This window comes from Cervus elaphus, chromosome 23, assembly GCF_910594005.1.
Source record: "Cervus elaphus chromosome 23, mCerEla1.1, whole genome shotgun sequence".
Classification (NCBI taxonomy): Eukaryota; Metazoa; Chordata; class Mammalia; order Artiodactyla; family Cervidae; genus Cervus; species Cervus elaphus.
Window position 1 is genome coordinate 63,809,301 of NC_057837.1, and position 26,036 is coordinate 63,835,336.

The following is a 26,036-nucleotide window of genomic DNA, read 5'->3' on the forward strand; positions in this document are numbered from 1 at the left end:
AAAACAGGGATAATACCTCTCACTTTGTAAGATGGTGACAAGGATTAAAGAAAACCATAAAAGCATTTAGCATGATGCCAGGCTCACATTTCATCTTCTGTAGCTCTATATTTCCTTCTCTACCTCTCTCTCAAGATGGCGGTAGGAGGTGGAGAGGAATTGGCAGGCAGAGATGCTGTAAGTTGGAGAAGGAAATGGCAACCCACTCCAGTACTCTTGCCCGGAAAATCCCATGGATGGAGGAGCATGGTAGGCTATAGTCCATGGGGTTGCAGAGAGTTGGACACAACTGAGTGACTTCACTTCACTGGACGCTGTAAGTGGAATGGTTGTAGGGGAAGATTATAGAGAGGGCAGGCCCTGGTGGGGAGCATGGTAGGATCTGGTATTCCTTCCTTGCTCTGATCTTGGAGTATTTTGCAGGAAGTGATCATTAGGGACCAGAAACCGTTCCTTACAAATTCCCCAGTTGTCTTCTTCCTGATTCTTTAGTGCTCAAGTCCAAGCCCAGGAACCACTCAGCTTTTCAAAGCCACTGTTTATCCTCTAGCTGGCCCATCCCACCTTTCCCCAGCATCCCAGGTGCCCTGGGACTGGACCTAAACTTTTCTTCCCTGGGGTCTCCTAATCCAGGGTTATATTTTAGCCATCTTGATATCACTTGGAATTTCCTTTATAGTTGCAAAGCACTTGTCATCTGGACTTCATTTGATAGCCTTGTGAGGTAGGCAGATCTTAGGTCCTTGGCCTCATTTACTACATAAGGAAACATGTTGCTTGGCTCACCTGACATAGACCCCGAAGATGCCCAGCTCTGAAATGCACTGGACCACTCGGGCAGGGCTGCCGGGTCGCAGTAGACAATTCTTAAAAGGTTCGGGTTCGATCTTCTCCATGAGGATGTAGGAGGCTCTCTCCTCACTGTCCTTCAGCCGCTCCAGGGATTGTACCATCTCCTCCCCGTATAGGTTGTTACCTGCAATTTCACTAACCAGTCATCCTGGACCCTCTGCCCACCTTCTCTACACTGTACTCCCACTTCTAGGGCCATGTGGGCAGGTCAAGAGCATCAGTTCCTGACACCAGCTCAGTGAACCCAGGGCAGACTTGTTCTCCAAGGAGAAAAATGTCACCTTCAACAGGAGAGCTCTTACAAAAGTGAACACACCTCCCACCATATCATCCTGCCCTGGTTCTCCTCTTACCTGACTATGGCTGTTCCTTCTCAGCCTCCCTGACTGGCTCCTGCCCCTCTTAAATGATGGGGTTTCCAAGGAATCATTCCTCTACCCTTGTTCTCTCCTCCATGTACACACTCTTTTTCAGGGAGATCTCTTCCAAGGCTTCATCTATAGTCTATAACTTGTTAACTCCCAAATCTTTAGCTAAAGCTCCCTGCTCTAAACATCACAGATATCCCAGGGGCTACCAAATCCAACTCAGCATGTCTGAACAGAACTCATTACTTCTGCCTGGGTCTGCTCCTCCTGGGCCCTCTTACACTCAGTCAAGTGAAAGGCGTTCCCGAGTCACTGATCTCCTCCCTCTCCATTCACTAACTCGAACACGTCTCTTCAGTCTGTACTCCACACTGTCACAGGCTCTGGCCCAGCCTTCTGCATTGCTCTTCTGGACAACTATACCAGCCTCCTCTATGGTCTCTAGGCCACCAATGTATCCCCGCATTCCAGGACATGCTCTACCATGGCTGAAACATGGATCCATCATGTGTCCAACCCCTCCTTTAAACTTGCTAATGGCTTCCCACCACCCATAGGATAAAGCTCAATTTCCTACATATGTTCAACATCCTTTATAATCAGGTCCCAAGCCATCTTTTCCAAAACAAATCATTCCCTCTCCCACCTCCCACGCTGCACTCCAGCCTCAGCAGTTAACTTGTTAACCTCCAAACATGCCACACTTCCATGGACCAGTGGAAGCCTAAGCCTGAGGTTGCTCCTTCTGTATGGAATGCTCTTCCCCCTTTTCTACCTGTGAAATGCCTACCCAACCCTTAAGGCCAAGATAAAAAAAAAATCATCTCTGGATCCATGAGTCAGATATGACCCCTGCCCTCAAGGGGTTCAAACCAGGCAGGAAGGTATCCAACCTCCTGATATGCCCCCTCCTGCACCCCCACGGGCACCTCAGACTACACTTGCCCACACCCTCCAGTGCTAGTTAATCACATCCCGTGGTACTTGGGCGTTTCTGTAGTGTAGAGGTCACCACGTTTGCCTCACACTCTCCTGTGCTCCACAGCACGTGATCACAGGATCTCCCGGGACACTGTCCAAGGTGGGGAACCTGTGTCAGTTCCTCCCGTATCCCCTGGAGCCTGGAACTGTGGCCACAGCAAGTGCAGGTCAGCACTGGTGACCTCCTGCAATCCCCTTCACTGAGCAGCCCTGCAAAGGGGGCACCACCTACCTCCACCCTCTCTCTGAGGCTTTAGCACGAAGCTGCTAGGGGCAGCAATGGCCTTGGTGATAGCCTGGTCCCCTTCTTCACCCTGGTAGGAGGCAAGAGAGCAGTCAGTAGCAGTCTTAGGCCAAAGAGCACACTGCCAAGGTCCTGCTGGTTGTGCAGAGCGGCATCAGAGGAGGAGCAGGAAGAGGAAGGGCCATAAAGCCCCTTAGGCTGGATGCTACTAGCTAGATGAGACAACCCCAGTGAACCCCTCTGTAGCAGGGAGTACCAGCTTTCTCTGGCAACAGTTCAGGAGTAGCCCGAGGCCCGAAAGCAGGTATAGATACTCCTCAGTTCTTGCTGTCTACCTCAGCCCCCTTCCCTGGTTAGCATCCCCATTTCCACCTTTGCTGAGGGAGCTTACAATGGATTCCAGCCCCACTTCCCAGGGCTCCAGGGGACCTCAGAGCATCACTGACTCAAGTCCAGCCCAGTGCCAGCTCCAGCCTGGCACACTGGGCTCCGGGTCCCCAGTACTGAGGAGGCCTGAGCTGGGAGAAGTGGGATGTCCACGCACCAGGTCTAGTGAGTAGAGGCCAGCAAAGGTGGCACGGAGGCGGGCCACAGCCTCAGGCTGCCCGGGGAGCAAGGACTCCAGCACGCCCACTCTGCTCAGCTCCTGCTGCACCTTCTTGGTCCCGGCCAGCTGGGTGGCAATGTCCGGGCACTTGACAGCACATGACCTCTCCAGGAGCAGGCGTGCTTCCCAATTCTGCGGAGTGAAGACACCAAATGGAATTCTACTTTGACTTTGGCTGACCTTTAGTGAGCATCCATCAGGTGCCAGGTATCCTCACATGCATCACCTCCCAGGGCCCGTGTAACACACTTGTGAGGCAGGTGTGGCCTCCTCCTAACATGCAGGATTCTTGCCCTTGGGGAGCTCACAGCCTAGCACGATGACACATGACTGTAACTAAAAGGGGAAATGACAAAAGGTGAAAGGGTGAACAGTGGATGAGGAGGTTTGAAAGGGGAGGAGACACTTGTTTATGAGCTCAGCTTCCTATTGTACTACAAATAAAATACAAACTGCTGTTCTTCTCCTGTAAGGACCTACTTCTTGTCTCCTTTTCAACTTCATTCCAGGCTGTCCCTTCACCCCACTCCCACTTTCCAGCCACACAGGTCTGTCAGTTTTCAGACACAAACGTCATATCCACCTCAGGACCTGCATTTGCTGCATTTCCCTCTGCTGGGATTCTTGTCATTTTGGCTTTTCTAATGGATGGTTGAATCCTTTTCATCCTTAAGTCTTGGCTCAAAGTCACCTTCTCAAACCACCATATTTAATGTGATTTCTCCATAATTCTCTATTGTTTCACCCTGTTGTTTCCTCCAGCTAGGAAAAAAAAAAAAAAACTTTTTCTACTTTTGTTTACTTTCTGATGACCATCCCCCTGAGCACACTGTGAGCTCCATAAGAACTGGACTCTTGTCTGTCTCTCATTTCCTATTGTATCCCCAGTGTTTAGCACAATGCCTGAAGCTTTGCAGGTGCTCAGTAAATATATTGTTGTTTAATGAGGGGAAATCTGAGAAAACAGGGAGAGTGACAGGTGAGACTCAACAGGGACGAGGTACTCAAGTTAACAAAGTAATGTGAGCAAAGGTCTGCAGGTGAATAATCGCAGGATGAACAGTCTGGTGGGCCAGGAGTTCAGGGTGTGAGAGGCAGGGAAATGGCAGAGGGCCATGCTCCACTCCCCCACTCTAGCCCCACTTCTAGGGCACCAGAGCGACAGTCTGTCCTTGACTCCAGACCACAACAAACTGCCCACAGCAGGATCAGGGCCAAAGCCAAAGGAGCAACACCACCACCCCATCCCACTCTCACCCCCACACATGATGTCCTTCCTCTGATGTTCACCTACCTGCAGCACCTCTGCCTGGTCTTCATCAATAACCGCAGACACCTAACAACTAAGCTAGTGTTCTGGGTGGAGCTAAAGGTACCCTGCATGTCAGAGATTAACCCAAGAAAGTACCCCATTGTGGAAAGGAGAGAAAGCAAAACTCAGAGATGAGCAGGGAACTTGCTCACTGTCTCCTAGCAAGTCACTAAGCCTAGTGGATTTGTCTCCATGTCTAAACCTGGCCTGAGTTTCTCAGTTCCTAAAAATGTTCTCCTTGTGCGTTAATTTCCTTCCTGTTAAATCTAAATAAAGTTTTCTTTGGCCCTTTCCCTCAAGCCCCTTGTCCTAGAACCTGGATCCATTTTTCCCAATAGATAGTTTCTCTCTTCTCTAGTCAGCAAGTTCTAACCACTTTCTAGAGGAAAGGACCTTCTAAAGAGCTGCCACCTCTGTGGAGCTGCTCCCTGTACAGGATGGGCCTTAGAGAGGATCTTACACTCAAAGAATTATAGATCCAGAAGGACCTCCCTCAGTTTTCTGGTATAGTCCCCTCAGTTTACAGGAACTGAGCCCAGTAAGATGCAGGATCCTGCCCACGGTCACCCAAAGGTGGAGTCAAACCCTCAGGACCCCCAGACTACTGCTCATGGTATTTTCTAACTTATTTTCTCCTTTACCTTCTCCCAACTGAAGGCAGGGCTTCCTATTAGCTTCTCCATGCTGTGGATCAGGGGCAGGAGGAAGAGAATGATATGTTAGGAATGACACTGGACTGAGAGGCAGAAAGCCTAGGAGCTTCCTGTGGGACCTTAGATAAGCCCCGGCATCTCTCAAACCTTAGTTTCTCCATCTATTTAATGGGGATAATTATACACCTCATACGGTGTAAGGATTAAATGAAACAGTAGATGTGGAATGCAATTTTGAAACTACATGGTAAGATAGCAAGCTAAGGTGATATCATTAGTGTCGTTAGTATGAATGGACAACAGATAAAACCTTTTGGATGCAGATAAAAGAGAAGAAAGAGCTGGCAAGAAGGAACTGGTCACTGGTGCAGTGGAACTGGTTTGTATTGACTCATGAGAGCTGATTGTGCCTATCTCTTCCCAATTCTGTTCAGAGATGTTAAGTTGGGTAGCTTTGAAATTGGTCATGATGGGAGTAGTTATAATAGAAATCAGCAAATGCTATAAATAAGGGCGTGCCTCCCCGGAGAGATTATGGTTACACATTTACCAGCATAACCCTAGAAACTAAGGTGAATGGCTGAAGCATTGTGGATTCCTGAGGCTTTAGATTCTAGCAGACCTTGTGTGTGTTTAGGGAGTGAGAGGTAGCAAAAAGCTTGTGGGAGGATAGGAAGTTCCCTCAGGAAGAACTGAAGCCAGGGCTCAGGGAAAAACCCAGGTTGTTATGATACGTGTTGAATCTCTGAGGAACAATGGTGGGTCCCAGGAGGCAAAGAGTGGTCTAATGGAAAGCACCAACCTGTAGACTGTAATGACTTGGCATGTAGCCATCCCGGAAGTAAACCACAGCAATCTCCTGGCCGTCCCTAGAAGACAGGATGGAAAAAGCTGCTGTGTTAAACTAAAACTGATGTGTTCAGTGGTTCAGTCTATTTCAGGGTGCATCAAAACACCTTTGACTTCTTTGAAAGTCAGCCCATGGGGGTAGCCTGAACAGGGATTCATTGGAAGCATGTAGTAAACACCTACACCATCAGTGCTTCCACTAAAAACTGGAAGGGGAAATGCTCGCCAATATTTCCAGATCTAGAGTCATTCTAGGAAGGCCGCAAGGAAAAAAAAAAAGGTGACCGGAATCAAATTAGGTAAACTTTGAAAAAGTGGGCTCAAAATTCCCAAGCAGCAGAATCATAATGCTAGCAAAACACACTTGTATTTACACTGCTTAAAGTAGCTGAAACCAGGCTGAGGTTTTTTCAAATGGTAGCGGGGTGAAGGTGGGCAGATGCCAAATATGAATCTAGTTAAGCTATAGACTGTATTTTGGAACTTCTTCCCCTTTTCTTTATTTGATATTGTTCGATATATCTGGAAAGTAAATTAATGACTTTGTTTTGTTAAGATAAAAGCACATTTTGAAAATAGTTAAGTGTGAATTCTCTGGCAGCCCTGTGGCTAGGACTCGGTATTCTCACTGACAAGGGCCTGGGGTTCAATCCCTGGTCAGGGAACTAAAATCACTCCAGCTGCATGGCATGCGCCCCCACCGCCCCCCCAAAAAGGAAGAAGAAAAAAGAAAAGAAAATAGTGGCATTGTGAAATGTCAAGAGGTTCTTAATTTTAAGAATCACAAATTTCCAGGTCTAAATATGTGATATTAATACAAAAGTCACCTGGTGGACTTCTCTTGTGGTCTAAGAATCTGCCTGCCAATGCAGGGAACAGGGCTTCAGTCCCTGGTCTGGGAAGATCTTACACACACACCATGGAGCCCATGCTCCACCAAGAGAAGCCACTGCAGTGAGAAGCCTGAGCACAGCAATGAATGGTAGCCCCCACTTGCTGCAACTAGAGAAAGCCTATGAGCAGCAACAAAAGACCCAGCTCAGCTAACAATAAAATAAATGTCAATCTTTAAAAAATTAAAAATATAAAGTCAAGTCACCTGGTGGTGGCCCATAAAGCGAAGCATGGGGCCTGGCTTGGAGCACAAATCCAGGCCCCTTGAAGTCTTGCCTGAGACCTCAGAGAAGCAACTCCCAGAACCAATCAAAGAATGAGCTGGCTACTCCTCTTCCTCCTTGACTGCCCAACCCAATTGCCCAAGTCTGACTTGACCAGCCAAAAAGGGCAAGAAAACTTTGAGGAGCCCAGAGGCATATGGAAACCAAGGTTATCCAGAATGTCAATAGCTCTGATACAACCCTCTAAAAACAGAACTTGGCTTCTCCAAAACTGCCTGGGAAGGTGGGATATTTTCAGTGTTCACCCTAAAATTCAGAGAGAAGGAAGCAAGCCATCACATCTCCCAGAAGAAAGGGTCATTTAGGAGAAGAGGGTGGCAGGATGAGTTTCCCAAATCAGCCCTCTACTGGATCCTTGGGAATGCTCCTTGGACACTTACATAAATAGTCTTCGGTCTTGGTCTAGAGACCCCTTTTCAGAGACATCTTCAAACCTTCGTCGGATTACATGGATATTCCTGAGAAAGATGGGCAAGGGTCAGAGAGAGTGGCTGCTCTGTTCTGACTGGCTCTCCGGGGGCCACACACGCAGGTCTCCCCTCCTTTACTTACCTGGCCAGTAGCTCATTCTCTATGGCACGCTGGTCAAATATGTTCCTTTCCTTCTCTTGAGCAATCAGTAGCACCTGAGCACTGGGGAAAGAACACACGTGGCCCCAGGTGACCCCATCCCACCCCCTTCAGCACTGAGAATGAGAACACAGCTTTCCTGAAAGAGCAGACATTCTCTCATCTCAGGACTGCCTCAGGCACAGATACCTGAGGCTACAACACATTATTTCCTGAAAGTAGAAAATGTGAAAAAATGGAGATCTCTTTGTTCCTTCTCGAGTAGGCAGATGTAACAATGTCAATTTTCTGTGCAAACTAAAATTTGGATTTAAAAGCATCTCAAAAACCCAAGAGGACTTTTTCTTAGAATTTAACATAATGATTCTAAAATCTTCTGGAAGAGTAAAGAGGTGAGAGTTGTTGTTTAGTAGCTAAGTCATGTCTGACTCTCTTGTGACCCCACCAGGCTCCTTTGTCCATGGAACTTCAGAAGAGTATTTTGTAAAAGAATAATGGGGTTTGGGGCTTAATGACCCTATTATTAGATTATGAAACATATAATAAAACAAGACCCTATTACTAGATTGTGAAACATATAATAAAACAATGTGTGGTTCTTGAATAAAACACTAGAATAGCTCAGCAGAATCTACAGAAACTCTAAAGAGCAAATTATGAATAAGGCCTTATTTCCTGGGGCCTCCCAACATTTCTGTGTGGCACATGGGGCCATGTTTGGTCCCACAGTATTAACAGGATCACTGGGGCTTACCTGGCCTCTTCCTTTCTGCTTATCCACATGTTTCTTGAAAGAGCAAGAGCTCAAGGACTCAGGGAAATGCTACTGCCAAAGAACTGTCTGTTTGATTACCAATCAAGCTATTTTCAGTTGTCAAAGACACGTCCAGTCCCCAGCCAGACTCTCTTAGGGCCAAGGCTCAGCAGTACCAAACTCCATTTTTGCTGTAGCTATACTGCACTGTGCCCAAGGCTTCTTGCTAAGACTCTTAAAGAGTGGGCAGACTTGGCTTAGGATTCTAAGTGTGGATTTCTGACCTACTGTACTTGGCCTCTTGTCTGTCTGTCTCTGCTTCTCTCTCCCTCAGCTAAACCTCTTGGGGCTACACTTTGACTAACTCTTCTCCACTTAGCTAAAATACAGGTCCTGCTATGACCCCACTCCTAGTCAGCCTGAAATCTCTTGACATCAGACCTGATATTAAGCTGAGTCTTGGCTTTGAGCTGTGTGTCTGAGAGGCAAGCTAGGTTCTTTCAGAAGCCATCTTGCCTGGAGAGAGTCCTGAGAGCCAATGACCTTGCTCTTAACTTTGTAGCCTGATCTGCTCTGCTCATGGGTGGGAATGTGGCACTTAGCCCAGGCTGGCCCACCTCCAAGAAGAGGCGGAGGAGGAAAGCTGTAGGTTAAAGTGGAACTGCATGCTCTGGTTAATGAAGTCAGCCTGCCCCCTGCCAAATAATTGGGCTCAGACTCGGAAAACACTCTACCTCTTCCTGCCTTTAGTTCTGATAGTCTGCTGGGAGCAGGACTGGGAGAGTGTTCAGCTAAGGAAGGTGAAGCGGCAGGAGCTTGTTGACTGGGAGTGGGCACCCTGAATCCCAGTCCTGCCAGGGACCTATGGTACACCCTTGCGTAAGTCAGTTTCTTTCCTTGGACCCTGATTTCCCCATTTATAGGTAAGAGAGATAACTAGGTCATAGTTGCCAATCTTTACATTAAGAATCATCTCTTCTTATCCCTACTCATTCTAACCACAGACACTGTATTTTGAAAGTGTTTGAATAAATGCATAAATTGAAATCACAATTCATTTTTCAGGCTTAATTTTTTACAATTCTTTTTAAAAAGTATGAGATAACTGACAAAAACTCATCTGCTCTACAAATGCTTGCACCTCAGTTTTTCAGTCTATCCTATGGGACCATTCCTCTTAGAAGAACACTGTAACAGAGAGATCACAGGCTTTCAGTTCAGTTCAGTTCAGTTCAGTCACTCATTTGTGTCCGACTCTTTGCAACCCCATGAACTACAGCACGCCAGGCCTCCCTGTCCACCACCAACTCCCGGAGTCCACCCAAACCCATGTCCATTGTGTCGGTGATGCCATCCAACCATCTCATCCTCTGTCGTCCCCTTCTCCTCCTGCCCCCAGTCTTTCCCAGCATCAGGGTCTTTTCAAATGAGTCAGCTCTCTGCATCAGGTGACCAAAGTATTGGAGTTTCAGCTTCAACATCACTCCCTCCAGTGAACACCCAGGACTGATCTCCTTTAGGATGGACTGGTTGGATCTCCTTGCAGTCCAAGGGACTCTCAAGAGTCTTCTCCAACACCACAGTTCAAAAGCATCAATTCTTCGGTGCTCAGCTTTCTTTATAGTCCAGCTGTCACATCCATACATGACCACTGGAAAAACCATAGCCTTGACTAGACAGACCTTTGTTGGCAAAGTAATGTCTCTGCTTTTTAATATGCTGTCTAGGTTGGTCATAACTTTCCTTCCAAGGAGCACGCGTCTTTTAATTTCATGGCTGCAATCACCATCTGCAGTGATTTTGGAGCCCAAAAAAATAAAGTCTGACACTGTTTCCACTGTTTCCCCATCTATTTGCCATGAAGTGATGGGACTGGATGCCATGATCTTAGTTTTCTGAATGTTGAGCTTTAAGCCAACTTTTTCATTCTCCTCTTTCACTTTCATCAAGAGACTCTTTAGTTCTTTTTCACTTTCCGCCATAAGGGTGGTGTCATCTGCATATCTGAGCTTATTGAGGCTTTAGAGGCAGATAAATATGAATTCTAAACTTCCTAGCTGGGTGACTCTGGGTAAGTCATTGCAGCCTCTCTGGGCCCTCAGTTTGCTCTGCTGTATAATAAAACTAGAACTCTTTAAATGGTAGTTATTATTACTATTGATATTATTGAAAGTACTACATAATGACCCTCAATGAGTGTTTTTAAAGCATTTTCCAAATCTATGGTTTCATTTCATTCTCAGTACCATCCTTTTAGGTGTTATTATTATTACCTCCACTTTACAAGTGAGGAACCCGATGTTCAAGGAAAAGAACAGACTTTAGCAAAGGTCATATTTGGATCAGCAGAAGTACCTATTTGACTCTCAAAATGAGGGAATCCACTCTTGGCTCAGGGATCCCACACCTCCTAATTACCAGTGCCTAATTTTGAGCACACAATTCTTTTCTCTCCATATTATTCATTATTCACGTCTCTAAACCTCAGTTTCCTCATCTTTAAAGTGGGGGAGATGAACAGTATCTACCTCAGAGTATTTGAAATGAGGATTCACTGAGATCCTGTCTGTATATGAAGTGCTTAGCACAGAGTGTGGCACTAGTGGGTGCTCATTAAGGGTTAACTGATAATGCTATGTTAACACTGCAGTAATTGTCAGTACAGTGCCTGCACATTCATCCAGAAGTCACTTACCTAGCATCTTTACACATCTGGAACACAGGTGAGAAATAAGAAGGAAGCAAAAAATGCCTCTGAACAGTTAAAACAGATACTATAAAATTCCTAGATCAAAGTTTATGCATTTACTCATTAAAGAGGCCCTCAAACATAACAGATCAATTTCTTCCCCAAACTATAACAAATCAAAAAGGAGGTATAGGAATGGGAGTGGAGGATTCTAAAATTCAAGCCCAATGACAGCAGTAAGAAGTAAGAGCTGTTAGTGGGGAGACAGACAGAAAAACCATGAAGAGAATGAATAAGAGCTTAAAGCCTAACAGCTGGGTTATTAGCGCAGGCAAACAGCCTCTCACACCGCTCGCTCTAAGCAGCATCTTTGCATTACATCAAGATGCAATCAGTGACAGTCATAATGATGACCTGGAGCCAACAAGAAAAGACTAAATTATCATCAAAGATTAAATTATATCACCTCTTACTTAAGAAGGAAGAAACTCCAGTAAAACTCCATTAAAACAATTTTGACACGCCAAAGTGTAAGCTTCTATTTCAAGAAAAATTCCCTCATTTCCTAATGATGTCAGGCAAAGAAGTTACTGTATCCATGAATGCTGAATCTAAAGCAAGATTCTGTTGCCACTTTTTCTTTCCCTTACTTGGCTGAGCCGTAGAGCGCCCAGGCTTTGGCAATCCCCATGGCCAGTCCCTTGCTGGGATTATTGGAGAGGATCTTGGCAGCTTCTTTGGTCTTACCCAGGACACTGAGAACATGTCTGTTGAGAGAGAGATGTCTTAGCAATTGGATGGGCCTTGAAGACTCTTCAGCCTGTGACTCATAGACACTTAGTGGAAGATCACTTTGAGCATCAGCTGAGCACTAAGAAACATCCTACCGCGATGCCCTCGGAGGATCCGCCTCAGGCTGGAATGTGCTGGGCTGCCCGAAGCCTGGCGGCTGGTGTACACACCAGAGGAGCCCTGAGACCCTGTGTTTCCACTCCACACCAGCCTCCCAGTGAACTGAAGCCCCTTTCCCTGAGCCCCACCTGCTGTCTGGAATCCTGCTACAGACTGTGTGCAATCTCAGAAACCTAGAGCATTACTACTGGCTAGATATGGATGCTGCTAGGGGCCAGCCTTCAGAAGCGAAGCCCCTGTTCCCTCTCTGCCTTGGCCTCTGACCTCCTTTCAGGACTCTTTCTTACCTCAGGGCCCTCACAAACACTGTTCCTTCTGCCTGGAACAGTGACTTACACAAAGAGGGGGCGGGATGAGATGAATCACAAAGTCCCTTCTCTCTCTGACATACCAAGACCTAATTACAAGTGGAAACTGTGTTATGAGGTGGAAACACATGACCCAAGGCCCAGGAGGGTACAGTCAGCATCGGAGATCCCTGCCCCCACCTTTGATTGTAGGCTCATCAGGCTGACACCTCACCCGTATGCCCAGGACTGCCCAAGGGACTCACCGATGCACAGCTGGGGTCCGGGAAGCTAGGCCCCCAAAGCTGGCAGAGATGGTGTTGATTTCAATCTGTTTCAGGGCTGCGGAGCCGTCTGGGTTGCACTGGAACATGTAGTCTGAGCGATTCAAGCCCAGGAACACGGTCTAGGGGAAAAACTGAAGGCTTAGGACATTTGCCCAGGGGCTGACCCCGAGGGCCTACCCACAGAGCTGACAGGTACCGTGAACTGTATGCAGAGATTACAGGGGCCAGCTAACACTCCCAAACCCAGTGGAATCATTCTTCTGGTCATCCCAGGATTGGCCATTAATGTATAAACCCCATGGGGACCAATGAGAAGCAGATTCCCATGAGCTCAGTGACTAGGCCAAATTTTTCTCGTAAAAAGAGAAAGAAATGGGAAGGGCAGGTCTCAGACCAGGGTGGAATGGAGAATGGTTACCTGGGCAATGCCTTCTTTTAGGACTTGCTTGTGGATGTCAAAGAGACGAGCAGTAAAGTTGTCCCTTTTGATGGTGCTGGAAGAGGAAGCAGCGTATTTTCTAGGCTACATGGGACATTAAAGGCCAAGGATTTCCACAGTTTCCTGAATCCTCTCTAGGTCTACTGGCCCAAACTTGAATACCCACACCAACCCCATAGAGAACAGTAGTTTAGAACCCCGCTCTAGAGCCAGATGACCTGGGTTCAAATCCCAGCTCTCCCACTCACTACTAGGCAACCTCAGACAGTCACTTCACCACTATGTTTCAGTTTGGTCATCTGAAAAAGGAAGAGAAATATAAATTTACAACATAGAGGAGTTATTGTTTAGTCGCTGAGTCATATCCAACTTTTATGTCCCCATGGACTGTAGTCCCCCAGGGTCCTCTGTCCATGGGATTCTCTAGGTAAGAATACTGGAGTGGGTTGCCATTTCCTTCTCTAGGAAATCTTCCACCCCAGGGATTGAACTCACATCTCCTGCATTGGCAGGTGGATTCTTTACCACTGAGCTACCCGGGAAGCTCAACAAAGAGTTGTGGTGAAGAGGAAATGAGATATTACATGTATAGAACTGAACACAGAGCCTGGCCCCAAGAATTCAAAACTAGCATATGCCATGACCATTCTGTAGTTGGTAAGCTTTCTAGGTGACCTAACATTAACTCTCTATAGCTTCCCCTACATTCTGATATCTCCCAGGACAAGTCCTATCCACCTCTTGCTTGGCAACCTCAGATTAGAAGACAGCGGTTATGCCTGGTGCCTCAAAAGATTTTTCTGACTCTAGCTAAATATCCTCATTTTTTTCTTCAGTGAGTCCGCATAGGAAGCCTTCTGTATCTGGGTCAGATACCCTGGTATGCACTCCCACAGCACTGTGGACCTTTCCTGTAGAGCACTGACTACAGTTATAATTTTCCATTTTATTTGTGTGATGGTTAGTGTCCTCTCTCCTGTTTGACATGTCTGTGTTGGCTCATGCTCATGGACAAGTGTGCTGCTGTGACACGGGACATGAGGTAGAACCCATCAGTATGGTTTTCTTTCTTCTTAGGAAGAGACACCCACAGGTAAGTAACTTGTTGCCTCTCAAGATTCAGGCAAGAATCTGCGCATCTGCTCAAGCCTGACTCTCAGGCTCACCTTGTTACAGGGTCCCCACTGAGCCCATGGAGCTCAGGCCTGCCCTGAAGTTCCTCTGCTCCCCATCGGCTCTCTCAGGGGTCTCCCAGCCCCTCATAAGGAGGAGAGATACCAGCTGGGCTTCTGCCTCTAGCAAAATTAAGACACGTTTACCCCTTTTTGAAGAGATGCTCCCCTTTGACCTTAGGGCTTAGGCTGCTATTGCAGCTGTGATCCTGGCCTTTTCTCCCTTATAAGCCGAGGTTTGTGTGTATTTCGGAGGAGAAGGTAATAACAAAGGCAGGGGTTGCAGAGTTGGGCTACAGGGAAAGTCTCACATGTAACTGCAGCTTCAGGGTAACGGTCATAAATCAGACTGCTCATATTTCCCCACAATCCAGAGTCACAGGTACAAAATCTGGGCCTATCCCAAGAAAGATCTGAGGAAAATGTACTGGAGAAGTTTGTACACTCATGATTCAGTGGATTTTTAGCTCCCAAGTCAATGGTTTCCGGGGGCTTCCCTGGTAAAGCTCAGCTGGTAAAGAATCTGCCTGCAATGCAGGAGACCTTGGTTCAATCCCTGGGTCGGAAAGATCCCTTGGAGAAGGGGAAGGCTACCTTCTCCAGTATTCTGGCCTGGAGAATTCCATGGACTATCCCATGTGGTCGCAAGGAGTTGGACATGACTGAGCAACTTATATTTCACTTCACTTTAATGGTTTCCAAACTTCTTACCATTATGAACCCTTCTCCTATTCACTGTCACACCAAATTGCATATTTTAAAAAGATTTGTGTTTAACAAAATAAATGTTTTTGATAAATTAATCAGACATGCAATTATATTTATGTGCGTGTATATATGTATATTCTCTCTCTCTACACACACACACACACACACATTTAATTCTAATTTCATTCTAAAATAAAGAAATGTCCATTGCCCCAGGGCCTCAAGGGAAAAAAGAAGTTAAGGGAGAAGAGACAAAGAGGGGTGGATGGAATGAGCCATTTCAGGGGTTCTGTATCCTCATGAACTGGGTGTGGCCCAGTATGCACCCCATCTCACCCAGAATGAGAGGCCTGAGGTGACAAGAAAGAGCCACTACTTAAGATGAGTAAAAAATCTGACTTTAAACCCAATAACCCCTCCTGCCCTCTGTTTTCTCCAAAACTAGGCTGCATGCGTGCGTGCTAAGTTACATCTGACTCTGCGACCCTATGGACCGCAGCCCACCAGGCTCCTCTGTCCATGGGACTCTCCAGGCAAAAATACTGGAGTGAGTTGCCATGCCCTCCTCCAGGAGATCTTCCCAATCCAGGGATCAAACACGAGTCTGTTATGTCTACCTGCATTGGCAGGCAGGATCTTTACCACTAGCGCCACCTGGGGAGCCCTGACCTCTAATTCCAGATGGAAATTTCAGTCTTCAGAGCAGGGGGCAGGTCGCAGGTCAGAGAATTACAGAATGTCAGCATTGGAATGGATCTTAGATTTAGGCCAACCTCCCTTATAGCTCAGTTGGTAAAGAATCTGCCTGCAACACAGGAGACCCCAGTTCAATTCCTGGGTCGGGAAGATCTGCTGGAGAAGGGATAGGCTATCCACTCCAGTGTTCTGGCCCAGAGAATTCCATTGACTATATAGTCCATGGGGTCACAAAGAATCAGAAATGACTAAGCAACTTTCACTTTCCCATTTTACAGATGAAGAAATTGAGGCCCAGAGAAAGAAAGGGGACTTGCTTGAGGCCATATAAGTAAGTGGTAGAGCCAGGGTTAGAAGCCAGCTCTTCTGACCTCTATTCTATTAATTTTTCTTTCTCTTGGAGAGTACCTGTCTCCCACCACAAAGTCACTTGCCCGGGTAATACCTCATGAGTCCCAGTCTTCCAGTCCCTTAGCTCTAGCATCTCCTGCCCACCCCACCACTCCCGTACCTGGAGAGAGTCTGCTCCAGAAAGACAGCGTTCTGGCTGACCGCATCCACCAGCAGGTTGAAGTCCGCCTGCACTGCATAGGCCTGCTCCAGCAGGGCACTCGGGACCCGGGAAGGGAAGAGTGTGAAAGGAGCATAGCTCACCACCTGATCAAGGAGAGAGAGTGGGCATGGGTAGAACGCCTGTGAGTGTGTTGTCTTCCTGCAAACATAACCCCATGGAAAGTGTGCCCCATATTACTGAAAACACACAAACTGCAGAATACTGGTTACCTCTGGGAAGGCAGGGAGAACAGGATGAGGAGTGGGTATTAAGAGAACTTCTAGACCTTGTTTTTGGCCAATTACTTCTGATTTTTAAAAAATGTAAACAGGTAAAAAATTACAGTCTAGACAAATAAGCCAAAAAATTATGGAGCATTGACTGTATGCTCAGTACTGTTTTAAATACTTTACATGGATTCATCATCTAACGTTTTGAGAAAGATACTTTTATTATCTATACCTACTAAACAGATAAGGGAACTAAGTCCCAGAGAGGTTAAGTAACATGACCGAAATTATGCAAGGTTATTAAGTGAAACTGGGATTTGAACCACGATGGTTTCTAAACAACCACCGCACCCACCCACCCACACACACACATACACACACTTCTCCTAGCAGGTTCACATCCAAGCCAGTGCCCTTGCCTTCTGGTTGAGGAAGAGAGAGAGTCCCACAGGTACAGCTGTAGAAGAAGTGGACTCTGGCCCCCAGAGGAGAAGCCAGGGGTGGTTTCCCCCCAGTGTTGGAGATGGTGACCCAGGTTGCCAGGCCTGGGATTCATTCAGCTGCATTCTGAGTTCTCTGGACTTTGGCAGAGTCAGGAAACCCAAATACCACCTAGAATACTATTTTTAGGAGGGGATAATACATTCTGAGATTTCCAACAATAAATGAACTAGAACTTGGGAAAGAGAAGATGACTTTGTGACTTATATTACGACTTTGTGCTTATATTATATTATGAAGCATCACTGAGTCTATCCTCTGAGTTAATATCAGTTTGTCATTATGGTAGTATAAGTTAATGGTGTTTGAAGTTGGCACTTATATATTTATTTTTAAAATATTATTATTTTGAATAGATAATACAAACACATAAATTAAAAAAGACATAGTGAAAAGTATGTCTCACTCTCACCCTGTTCCCAATGACCCAGGTCTCCTCCCCATGGTATACTCATGGAATCATGAGTATATATATCATGCATTCATGATCATGCATGTGTGCTCAGTCATGTCCGATTCTTTGCCACCCCATGAAAAATGATATACCAGTGTCTCACATATCCTTCTAGACTAATGTGTGTGTATACATACATATTTTCTCTTTTTTTAACATGCACAAAAGCATATAATATGTACATTGTTGTGTCCTTTGCTTTATAAATATTTCAGAGGCATTTCCAAATACATTCCAATAGAACACTTTCATTATTTTCAGTGGTTCTATAGTATTCAATTCTTTGCATATATCATAATTTATTGCTAGCCTTCTAGTATGAACATCAATGTTGTTTCCTTCTCTTCCCCTCCATTACAAATAGATGCTTCAAGAAACATCCCAGAATATACATTCTAGAAACATTAATGAAGGAAACAGAAGATGATTCAAAGAAATGGAAAGATATCCCATCCTCTTAGATTGGAAGAATTAATATTATTAAAATGGCCATACTATCCAAACCAACCTATAGATTTAAAGTAATTCCTATCAAAACAACCATGATAGTTTTCACAGAACTAGAACTAATAATCTTAAAATTTATATGGAACCATAAAAGACCCTGAATTGCAAAGCAATCCTGAAAATAAAAGAACAAAATTAGAGGTATAATCCTCTCAGACTTTAAACTATACTACAAATCTAGAGTAATTAAAACAGTGTGGTACTGGCACACAAACAGACATATAGATCAATGGAACAGAAATAGAGAGCCCAGAAATAAACCCATGCACCTATGATCAGTTAATCTACAACAAAGGAAGGAGGAATACACAGTGGGTAAAGATGGTGTCTACAATAAATGGTACTGGGAAAACTGGATAGCCAAATGTAAAACAATGAGATTAGAACATTCCCTCATACTATATTCAAAAATAAACTCAAATGGTTTAAAGACCTCAAGATAAGCCCTAAAACCATAAAACTCCTAGAAGAGAACTTCTCAGGTAGTGCAGTGGGTAAGAATCTGCCTGCCAACACAGAAGACATGGGTTTGATCCCTGGTCCAGGAAGATTCCACATGCTGCTGAGCAACTAAGCCCATGTGCCACAACGACTGAAATCTGCATGCTCTAGGGCCTGCAACAAAGAGTCGCCCATACTCTCTGAAACTACAGAAAACCCTTGTGTACCAATGAAGACCCAGCTCAGCCATAAATAAATAAAATTATTTTAAAAAAAGACAAAAAAACTCCTAGAAGGGAACATAGGTGGAAAACTTTTGACATAAGACAAAATGAAAAGACAACCTACCTAAAGGGAGAAAATATTTGTAAATGATATGACTGACAAGGGGTTAATATCTAAAATTTACAAACAGCTCATACAGCTAACTATCAAAAACCAAACAACCAATCAAAAAATGGGCAGAAGACCTGAATAGACATTTCTCCAAAGAAGACATACAAGTACATGAAAAGATGCTCAAGATTGCTAATGAGAGAAATGCAAATCAAAACTACAATGAGATATCACTTCACACCTGCCAAAATAGCTATCATCACAAAGACTGAAAATAACAAATTTTGGAGAGGATGTGGAGAAAAGGGAACACTCAAACACTGTTGGTGGGAATGTAAATTGTTTCAGCCAAGTATAAAAAGCTAAAAACAGAACTACTGTTTGATCGAGCAATTCTACTTCTGGCTATATATCTGATGGGAATGAAAACACTAATTCAAAGAGAATTATAATCCTAAAGCCAGAGGTAGAACTTTTACAGTATCAGTCTGCCTTGGGTGACAGTCATTCTCATTTACTTGGGCCTCAAACTAGTTATTAAGTTTGGACTCTCCACCAGGCCCTTAACTAGGTTCTGGGCACACAGAGACAAAAGGGATGTGGCTTGGTAAAAAAAAAAAAAAAAAAAAAGATGGTGGCAGCTTTTTAGACACTAATGGGGATAATCATAAGGTATGTGTTAAGTCATAGAAGAGCTTAACACACTTCTTTGTGTAAAAAAAAATGGGAGAAAGGAATATATACATATTTTCTTGTTAAGAGTAAGGTAACAAAGAATGAACAAGAATGCTGAAACACAGGTTGCCTTTAAAACAGGAGAACTGGGTGGTTAGGGAATGTGGAAGGGAAGACTGAACTGTAAACTCTTGCACCTTCTGAGTTTCAAACCATGAAAATGTCTTACCTGGTCACAAAAAAAAATTCTTTTTAAAGGGATGAGATTTTTTGTTTGTTTGTTTTAAGATGTGGTTTAGAATAAGCAGTTCCACTTTTATGTATCAACCCTAGAGAAACATTCATACAGGTGCCCAAACAGGCATGCATGTGATTGTTTCCGGTAGGGCTATATGTAATCATAAAACATGAGAAATCACCAAAACAGCAGCCATAAAGTTAAACTGTGATCCATTCACACTTGGAATACTATGCATCAGAATGGAGTTGGAAAGAGTTCTAAGGCAGATTGTTAAATGAAAAACAAACACATATGTCATAGAATAATGTACTTGATCCAGCTAGTTTCTTATAAACTATATATAATCGACCCGTGAACAACAATGGGTTTGAATTGCACAAGTCCACTGACACATAATTTTTTTCCACAGTAAATACTACAATACTATATGATCTAAGGTTGGTTGAATCTGTGGATGCTGAACCTCTGATACAGAGGAACCACGTATATGGAATGGCGACTGTAAGTTACACGCAGATAGATCTTCAACTGTGCAGAGGGCTGACACCCTAATCCTTGTGTTGTTTAATGGTCAACTATATTTCTTTATACATGTGCATGCTAAGTCACCTAAGTTGTGTCCAACTCTTTGCAACACTATTGACTGTCCATGGGATTCTCCAGGCAAGAATACTAGAGGGGATTGCCATGCCCTCCTCCAGGGGATCTTCCCAACCCAGGGATCGAACCTGCATCTTCTGTGTCTCCTGCATTGGCAGGCGGGTTCTTTACCACCAGTGCCACCTGGGAAGCCCTTCTTTATATACTTACATATGTATACAAATGCACAGAGAAAAACCTGGAAGGATATACCACAAACCAATTACAGGGAAGGTAGTATGATTAGGGGATCTTAAAAAGTAAGTTTACTGGACAAGGTGCTTCATGTGAATTATCTTCTACTTCTCTTACCAACTCCATAAGGTAGGCCCCATTATTATCTCTTTTTTATATTTGAAGAAACTGGAGCTGAGAGAGGCTAAATAACTTGCATAAGTCACAGTTCAAGCTCTTTAGACTTAAAGTTGATTACTCAACTTAAAGCATGATGCTTTTCAATATTACAGAGATAAATTTAAGAGATAAATTTAGAGATAAATTTTATAGAGATAAATTTAAGAGATAAAATTAAAATAAATTAAGATAAGATAAATTTATCTCTTATAGAGATAAATTTAAGCTACTGGAAAAAAAATAAAGCAAAAGACATGTGGGCTTTAAGTCCAAAGGAACTGCCTCCAGCCTAGCAGAAGCCTTGTAGGATCTAAGCTGTGTGGTCAGTGCTGAGAAGAGGGGTCAGAGGCTTACATCGGAGGAGCTGGGTGCCTGTGAGGTCCTCAGCAACACACCCTCAGCCAGGGCCCGGTCCACAGCCTGCCTTGCTAGCTCCTCCAGCTGCTGTTCATCCTGCAAGAGGCTCCCCCAGCCGGTGGCCATCCCAACCTGCAACAGAAGGAGAGAGGAGGGCTTAGTGACAGATGGCCTGGGGCCCAGCAACTGGAGTGTGGTACAGGGAATAGAACACTGGCTGGCAGCTCTTAATAGCTTCCATGAGCACAGAATGGAAAGTCTGACGAAGCATTTCCATTGACAGTCTCTCTTTTGAGTCCTAATACAATGACGGCATTATTCTCCCAGTAAGGAAGTGGAGGGTCAGAGACGTGAAGTGACTTGCCCAAGATAATGACTAGCAAAACCTGGACTTGAACCCAGGTCTCTGAACTCCCATCCCAATGCTTTTCATTGGAGAGAGAGGCGCTAATGTCATCTATGACTGGGACAAGTTCTTTCTCTTCCCAGAACTGCAGGTTCTCTACCTGTGAAATAAGGGGTCTGAACTAGACCATGGTTTCCAAACCAGCTGAATACTCTGCAGAGTTAGGAAAAGAATACAGATCCTAGGCCTTGCTAGAGATTCTGATTCAAGAGATCTGAGCAGAGGGAAGGGCTGAAGCTCTCTTTTTAAAATAAATATTCCTGGAATGGGAACCACTGCAACATATTGTTAATTCCCTTTCTAGCTCCAACAACCCACGTAGGCAGGTTTCAAATAAATTATGCAAAAGTAGGGGAAAGGAGCCCGCTGAGGAATACTATTAAATACAAATAAGGTGAAGCCCTCCCTCATACTAACCAGAGGCAAAACCACTAGCAGGAAATGATGACATTCCTTGTATGGACATCTATCATCGCAGAACCAAACACAGAAAACATTTCTGAGAAGTCAAATTAGCAGGATAGGAATAACTGAAACCCAAGTTCCCAGTGTAATAGGAGTCCCACTGGCTGCCAGAGACACACCGGGTGAACCAACTCACACTTTGACACTCTCTGACTTTGCAGCAGGCCCCAGGGGTTTAAGAAGATCTGGAAGAAAAATTATGGACAGAACACGGCTGCTCAGCTCAGTGGTCACAGGAAGAGAGCTGGAGAATGACCTCCATCATATTCGGCTCCATCCCCCACTCCCCATGACAGAAATGGTGCTAAACCAATCATGAAAGTCTGGGCCTCAGCACAATGTATTGAAAGAATGAGCATGAGATTTCAAAAGGGTCTTCTCAGGTGAGACACAGATAAGGGCAGTCATAGTAGAGAACAAAACTCTGGGGTCAGTCAGATGGGTTTGAAGCCATAATAATTACTTCTTTTATAAATAAGGACACTGTGTCGATTAAATGAAAAAAAAATTTGTGTGCAGAGCCTTAGCAGTGTTTAGAGTTTTATATGCGGGAGCTTCTTTTCTGGCTGTACCCATTTTACAGTGAGAATACTTGTCAGAGGTAACGCAGCAGCCTAGTGGCAAAGCCAAGACTAGCACCTGTGACTCTGACTTTAAGAGCAATGGAACCCTGATGCTGCTGCTGCTGCCGCCAAGTCACTTCAGTCGTGTCTGACCTTGTGCGACCCCATAGATGGCAGCCCACCAGGCTCCGCTGTCCCTGGAATTCTCCAGGCAAGAACACTGGAGTGGGTTGCCATTTCCTTCTCCAACGCATGAAAGTGAAAAGTGAAAGTGAAGTCACTCAGTTATGTCCGGCTCTTCGTGACCCCATGGACTGCAGTCTACCAGGCTCCTCTGTCCGTGGGATTTTCCAGGAAAGAGTACTGGAGTGGGGTGCCATTGCCTTCTGGGATGGAACCCTGCAGTGGCCCCCATCTCTTCAGAGCTCTGGGATTCCAACATCTCTGCCTGCTGTTGGCCTCTTGTTTAGCTGGTAAACACTGACTGGCATTTAATGGCAGGACCCAGACTGAGGATGTAAAGAAAGATAAGACAAAAATAATTACTCTGAAAAGTACTGATTGGGCCCTTTCTCATTCTACAGTCTCAACCCTTCTTGTGACTTTGTTTTGCTGATGACATCAAATCTGTAACTTTACTATAGTGCTTTTCCTGACCTTCAAAGGAGAATATCCAACTGCTTACTGACAGTCTCCATAGAACCAGAATAGAATGTATTGTCTGCCCATAAATCTGCTCCTGCTCTTGATGAACCCCACCCAGGCACCCAAAGTGAAAGTCGCTCAGTCACATTTGACTCTTTGGGACCCCACGGACTGAATTCTCAGGCCAGAGTAATGGAGTGGGGAGCCTTTCCCCAGGCACCCAAGCCTTGTATATTCTTGTTGCCTACACCCTTTCTGCCCAAATCCTGTGGATTCGAAGTATCTTGTACTCTGAACTCCTTGATTTCTCTCCACCTCCACTGTTAGCAGCCTAATTTCCACTACTGCCGTCTACCCGCTAAGCACCGAACAGGTTCGGAGAAATGTATCTTCAGGACACACCAGTTTCTTTCCAGCTTCCAGGCCTTGGCATTTGTCTCTTTGGGACAATCCCCACCCCTCCCGACCAGCGTTCACGACTTAAGTTTCAGAAGCTGTCCCTATTCCCCGCCCCGGGTTTCCTTCTGCAGCTCATTGATTTTCCCTGTACGGTAAGGAATAGGGGTCTTGATCACTTCTCTAGCTCCAGCGCCTACTACTGAATTCGATGAATGTTAAATGAATGAATGGTGAATGAATGACAATCTGGAGCCGGATCACCAAAAGCCTTAACACGCCCACAAGAAAACCCGGTCGGACTTTAAGCCAAGGGCCAGGTCAATTCTTGCGGGAGGCCGAGGCCAACAACACGGTCTCCTGCCCAGGCTTGCCCCATCTCCTGGGCCCGCTTGCTCTCAGTCAGGGCAAAGTTTGGTTCTAATCGTTTCTCCTTTTGTTGTGTTTGCTAAGTCTGCTAAGTCACTTCAGTCGTGTCCGACACTGTGCGACCCCATAGACGGCAGCCCACCAGGCTCCCCAGTCCCTGGGATTCTCCAAGCAAGAACACTGGAGTGGGTTGCCATTTCCTTCTTCGTTGTTGTGTTTAAAGAAAAAAAAAAAAAAAAACAAAGAACTCAACAACTCCGGCTCTAGCCTCACCGGCATCGAGTCCCCGACACCAGCCCGATCTGGAGTCAGATCTGGGGAATCTGGAATCAAGAAGCACCAGCCCCACCCGCTCACTGGACACCCGTTTCCAGGTCCCTGCCATGTGTGTGAGCGGCAACATCTCCCGGCCACCGGGGTTCCGATCGCTGACCAGACCCCTCCCTCGTGTCCTTCCTCCCGAAGAAACGTGACCCTTGCGGGCCGCCGTTACTGTGCCCCAACCTACTCTTCCGTCGTCCAGCCGCGCTCCTTACTCTGGCCTCCGACGCCTTAACGAGCTTCAGGGGGCGGGGCCTCGAGGAGACCCAATGCGCTTGCGCGGACCTCCCCGGCGGGGCTTAAAGAGCAGGGCGGGGAAGGCCGGTACTCGCGGAGTTGGACGGTGGCTGGGAGGGGGCAGTCCGTGGCTGGACCCAGGCAGCCGGGACTTTGGGAAAGGGGCGGGTAGAGCACATAGGGCGTCAGAGCTGGCAATTTCTCGTGCAAGATGGGGGAACCCGGTAGCCAAAATGGGCCAGTCACTACCTTGGGGACACACAGTTGGTGGTAGGTGTGGTCATAGAGGCCAGAGAGAGACAGAGACCCCGCAGGGTCCCACAGCACATTGAAGGCTGAGCCAGTGTTGGAACCCAGGCTTCTGTTTTTTACTTAACTGGGTTCCAGAAAACAACACCCGATTTCTCCAGCCATGGGGCAGCTTCAGGAAAAGCCTTAATGGCAGAAGCAAAGTAGTTTCTCATTTTTCCTGCAGTTTTAAAGTTAGGAACTTTGAAGGTGATCCAGTGCTTCACAAAATGTCCAATATCACTTACACCAGAATCTTCTGCAGTTTTGTTTTGTTTTTTTAATGCAGATTTTTGATCCCTATCCGTCCTCACCCTTTGGCAGCGCCCCAGTTATTTTAACTTTTCCTTCCTTCTGGGTTGTGATAGGTTCTTCTCAATGTGAAGCACCTGATATGAATTTTAATTAAACTGAATTTAATCTGTCTAGGCTCTGGGGAATTAACCATGAGAAAGACAGAGCCCCTCTTTTTACATCTAATTATTAAAGGTAGATAGGTAAAGGAGGGAAGCCTTCCAGGGTCTTGAAGGATGGGTAAGAATATGAAAGCAGTGAAGGAAGTAGGGGTGGAGGTGAGAGGCAGGAATGGGGACAGTGTACCAAGTAGCTGGAGCAGAAACAACAAAGGCAAATAATGAATGTGGCTAGTTTTGTTTTGGAGACAAGGAGGAGTCTGGTGTAGACACTGCGGGGTTGGAGCATCCTCTTAGGAGCTCATTCTTGGAGAGGAAGCCTTGGATGCTAGGTTAAGAAGTTTAGCATTTGTGCAATGAGTTATCTAAAGATACTAAGCAAGAGAGAGATGTGTATAAGATACTGATAACACCATGGCTGATGGTTTGTAAGTGCAGAGATCAAGGCCAGAGAGAGAGCTCAGAGGGAGTTAAAGTATGAGATAGTGAGGCAGGCCTGAAAAGATGGAGAGACGGGGACAGACGAAAGAGATATTTAGGAGAGAGAACTATGACTGATGATAAATCAGTGGCCCAATCCAGGGGACAGGATGGTTCCAACTCCTTAAATAAAGGATGTACATGCTCTATCTACAGGACACACAGCTTTCCAGTTTTGTTGGTGGGAAGGAAGGGAGAGGTGGTCTGCTTGTTGTCACAACAGTGATTTCACTGTTTTGCCTGCTTTTGTACCTAAGAGAGAGACTGAAGCAGCAGTTACTATAATAAAACCCAGGTGCCAGGAAAAATCCTGTGTTAACAAGGAACAAAGGAATCTATTTCTAGTGCAGCGTGAAATTAAAAATAAAAATTGTGACCCAGCGTTCTCAGTAGAGGTTCTCCTCTTTCAAGTTGGGTGCCGAATGATATGTATCAGGTGCCTATTGGTGAGATTTGGGGACTATCCCAGACCTTAACACCTCTTTGGTTGAGTTCTTTCACATTATAGCAGATAAAGTATCTTCATTCCCATTTTGTAGATGTAGCATCTGAGCCTCAGAAGTTATGTGACTTGTTCAAGAAACCCCAGTTTGCGGTGAGACTGGGA

General features: G+C 45.5%; 1 protein-coding gene across 4 annotated transcripts in view; it reads right to left on the bottom strand.

The window, feature by feature from the left end:
* GSS (glutathione synthetase) overlaps window positions 1-26,036 on the bottom strand; it is a 37,316-nt gene that overhangs the window by 770 nt on the left and 10,510 nt on the right. Inside the window, exons 1-12 of one of the 4 annotated variants that reach the window (XM_043883296.1) lie at window positions 24,199-24,281; window positions 20,844-20,978; window positions 16,070-16,215; window positions 12,962-13,037; window positions 12,523-12,662; window positions 11,708-11,824; window positions 7,597-7,677; window positions 7,425-7,502; window positions 5,820-5,886; window positions 2,990-3,184; window positions 2,434-2,515; window positions 787-976 (exon numbers count right to left, since the gene is read on the bottom strand). In XM_043883296.1, coding sequence (XP_043739231.1) covers window positions 787-976; window positions 2,434-2,515; window positions 2,990-3,184; window positions 5,820-5,886; window positions 7,425-7,502; window positions 7,597-7,677; window positions 11,708-11,824; window positions 12,523-12,662; window positions 12,962-13,037; window positions 16,070-16,215; window positions 20,844-20,972 — 1,301 coding nt within the window. In that variant the 5' untranslated portion in view covers window positions 20,973-20,978; window positions 24,199-24,281. Of the gene's footprint in view, window positions 1-786; window positions 977-2,433; window positions 2,516-2,989; window positions 3,185-5,819; window positions 5,887-7,424; window positions 7,503-7,596; window positions 7,678-11,707; window positions 11,825-12,522; window positions 12,663-12,961; window positions 13,038-16,069; window positions 16,216-20,843; window positions 20,979-21,853; window positions 21,873-24,198; window positions 24,282-26,036 lie in introns of those variants that run through there. The other 3 variants (XM_043883297.1, XM_043883298.1, XM_043883299.1) reach the window with 3 other exon arrangements.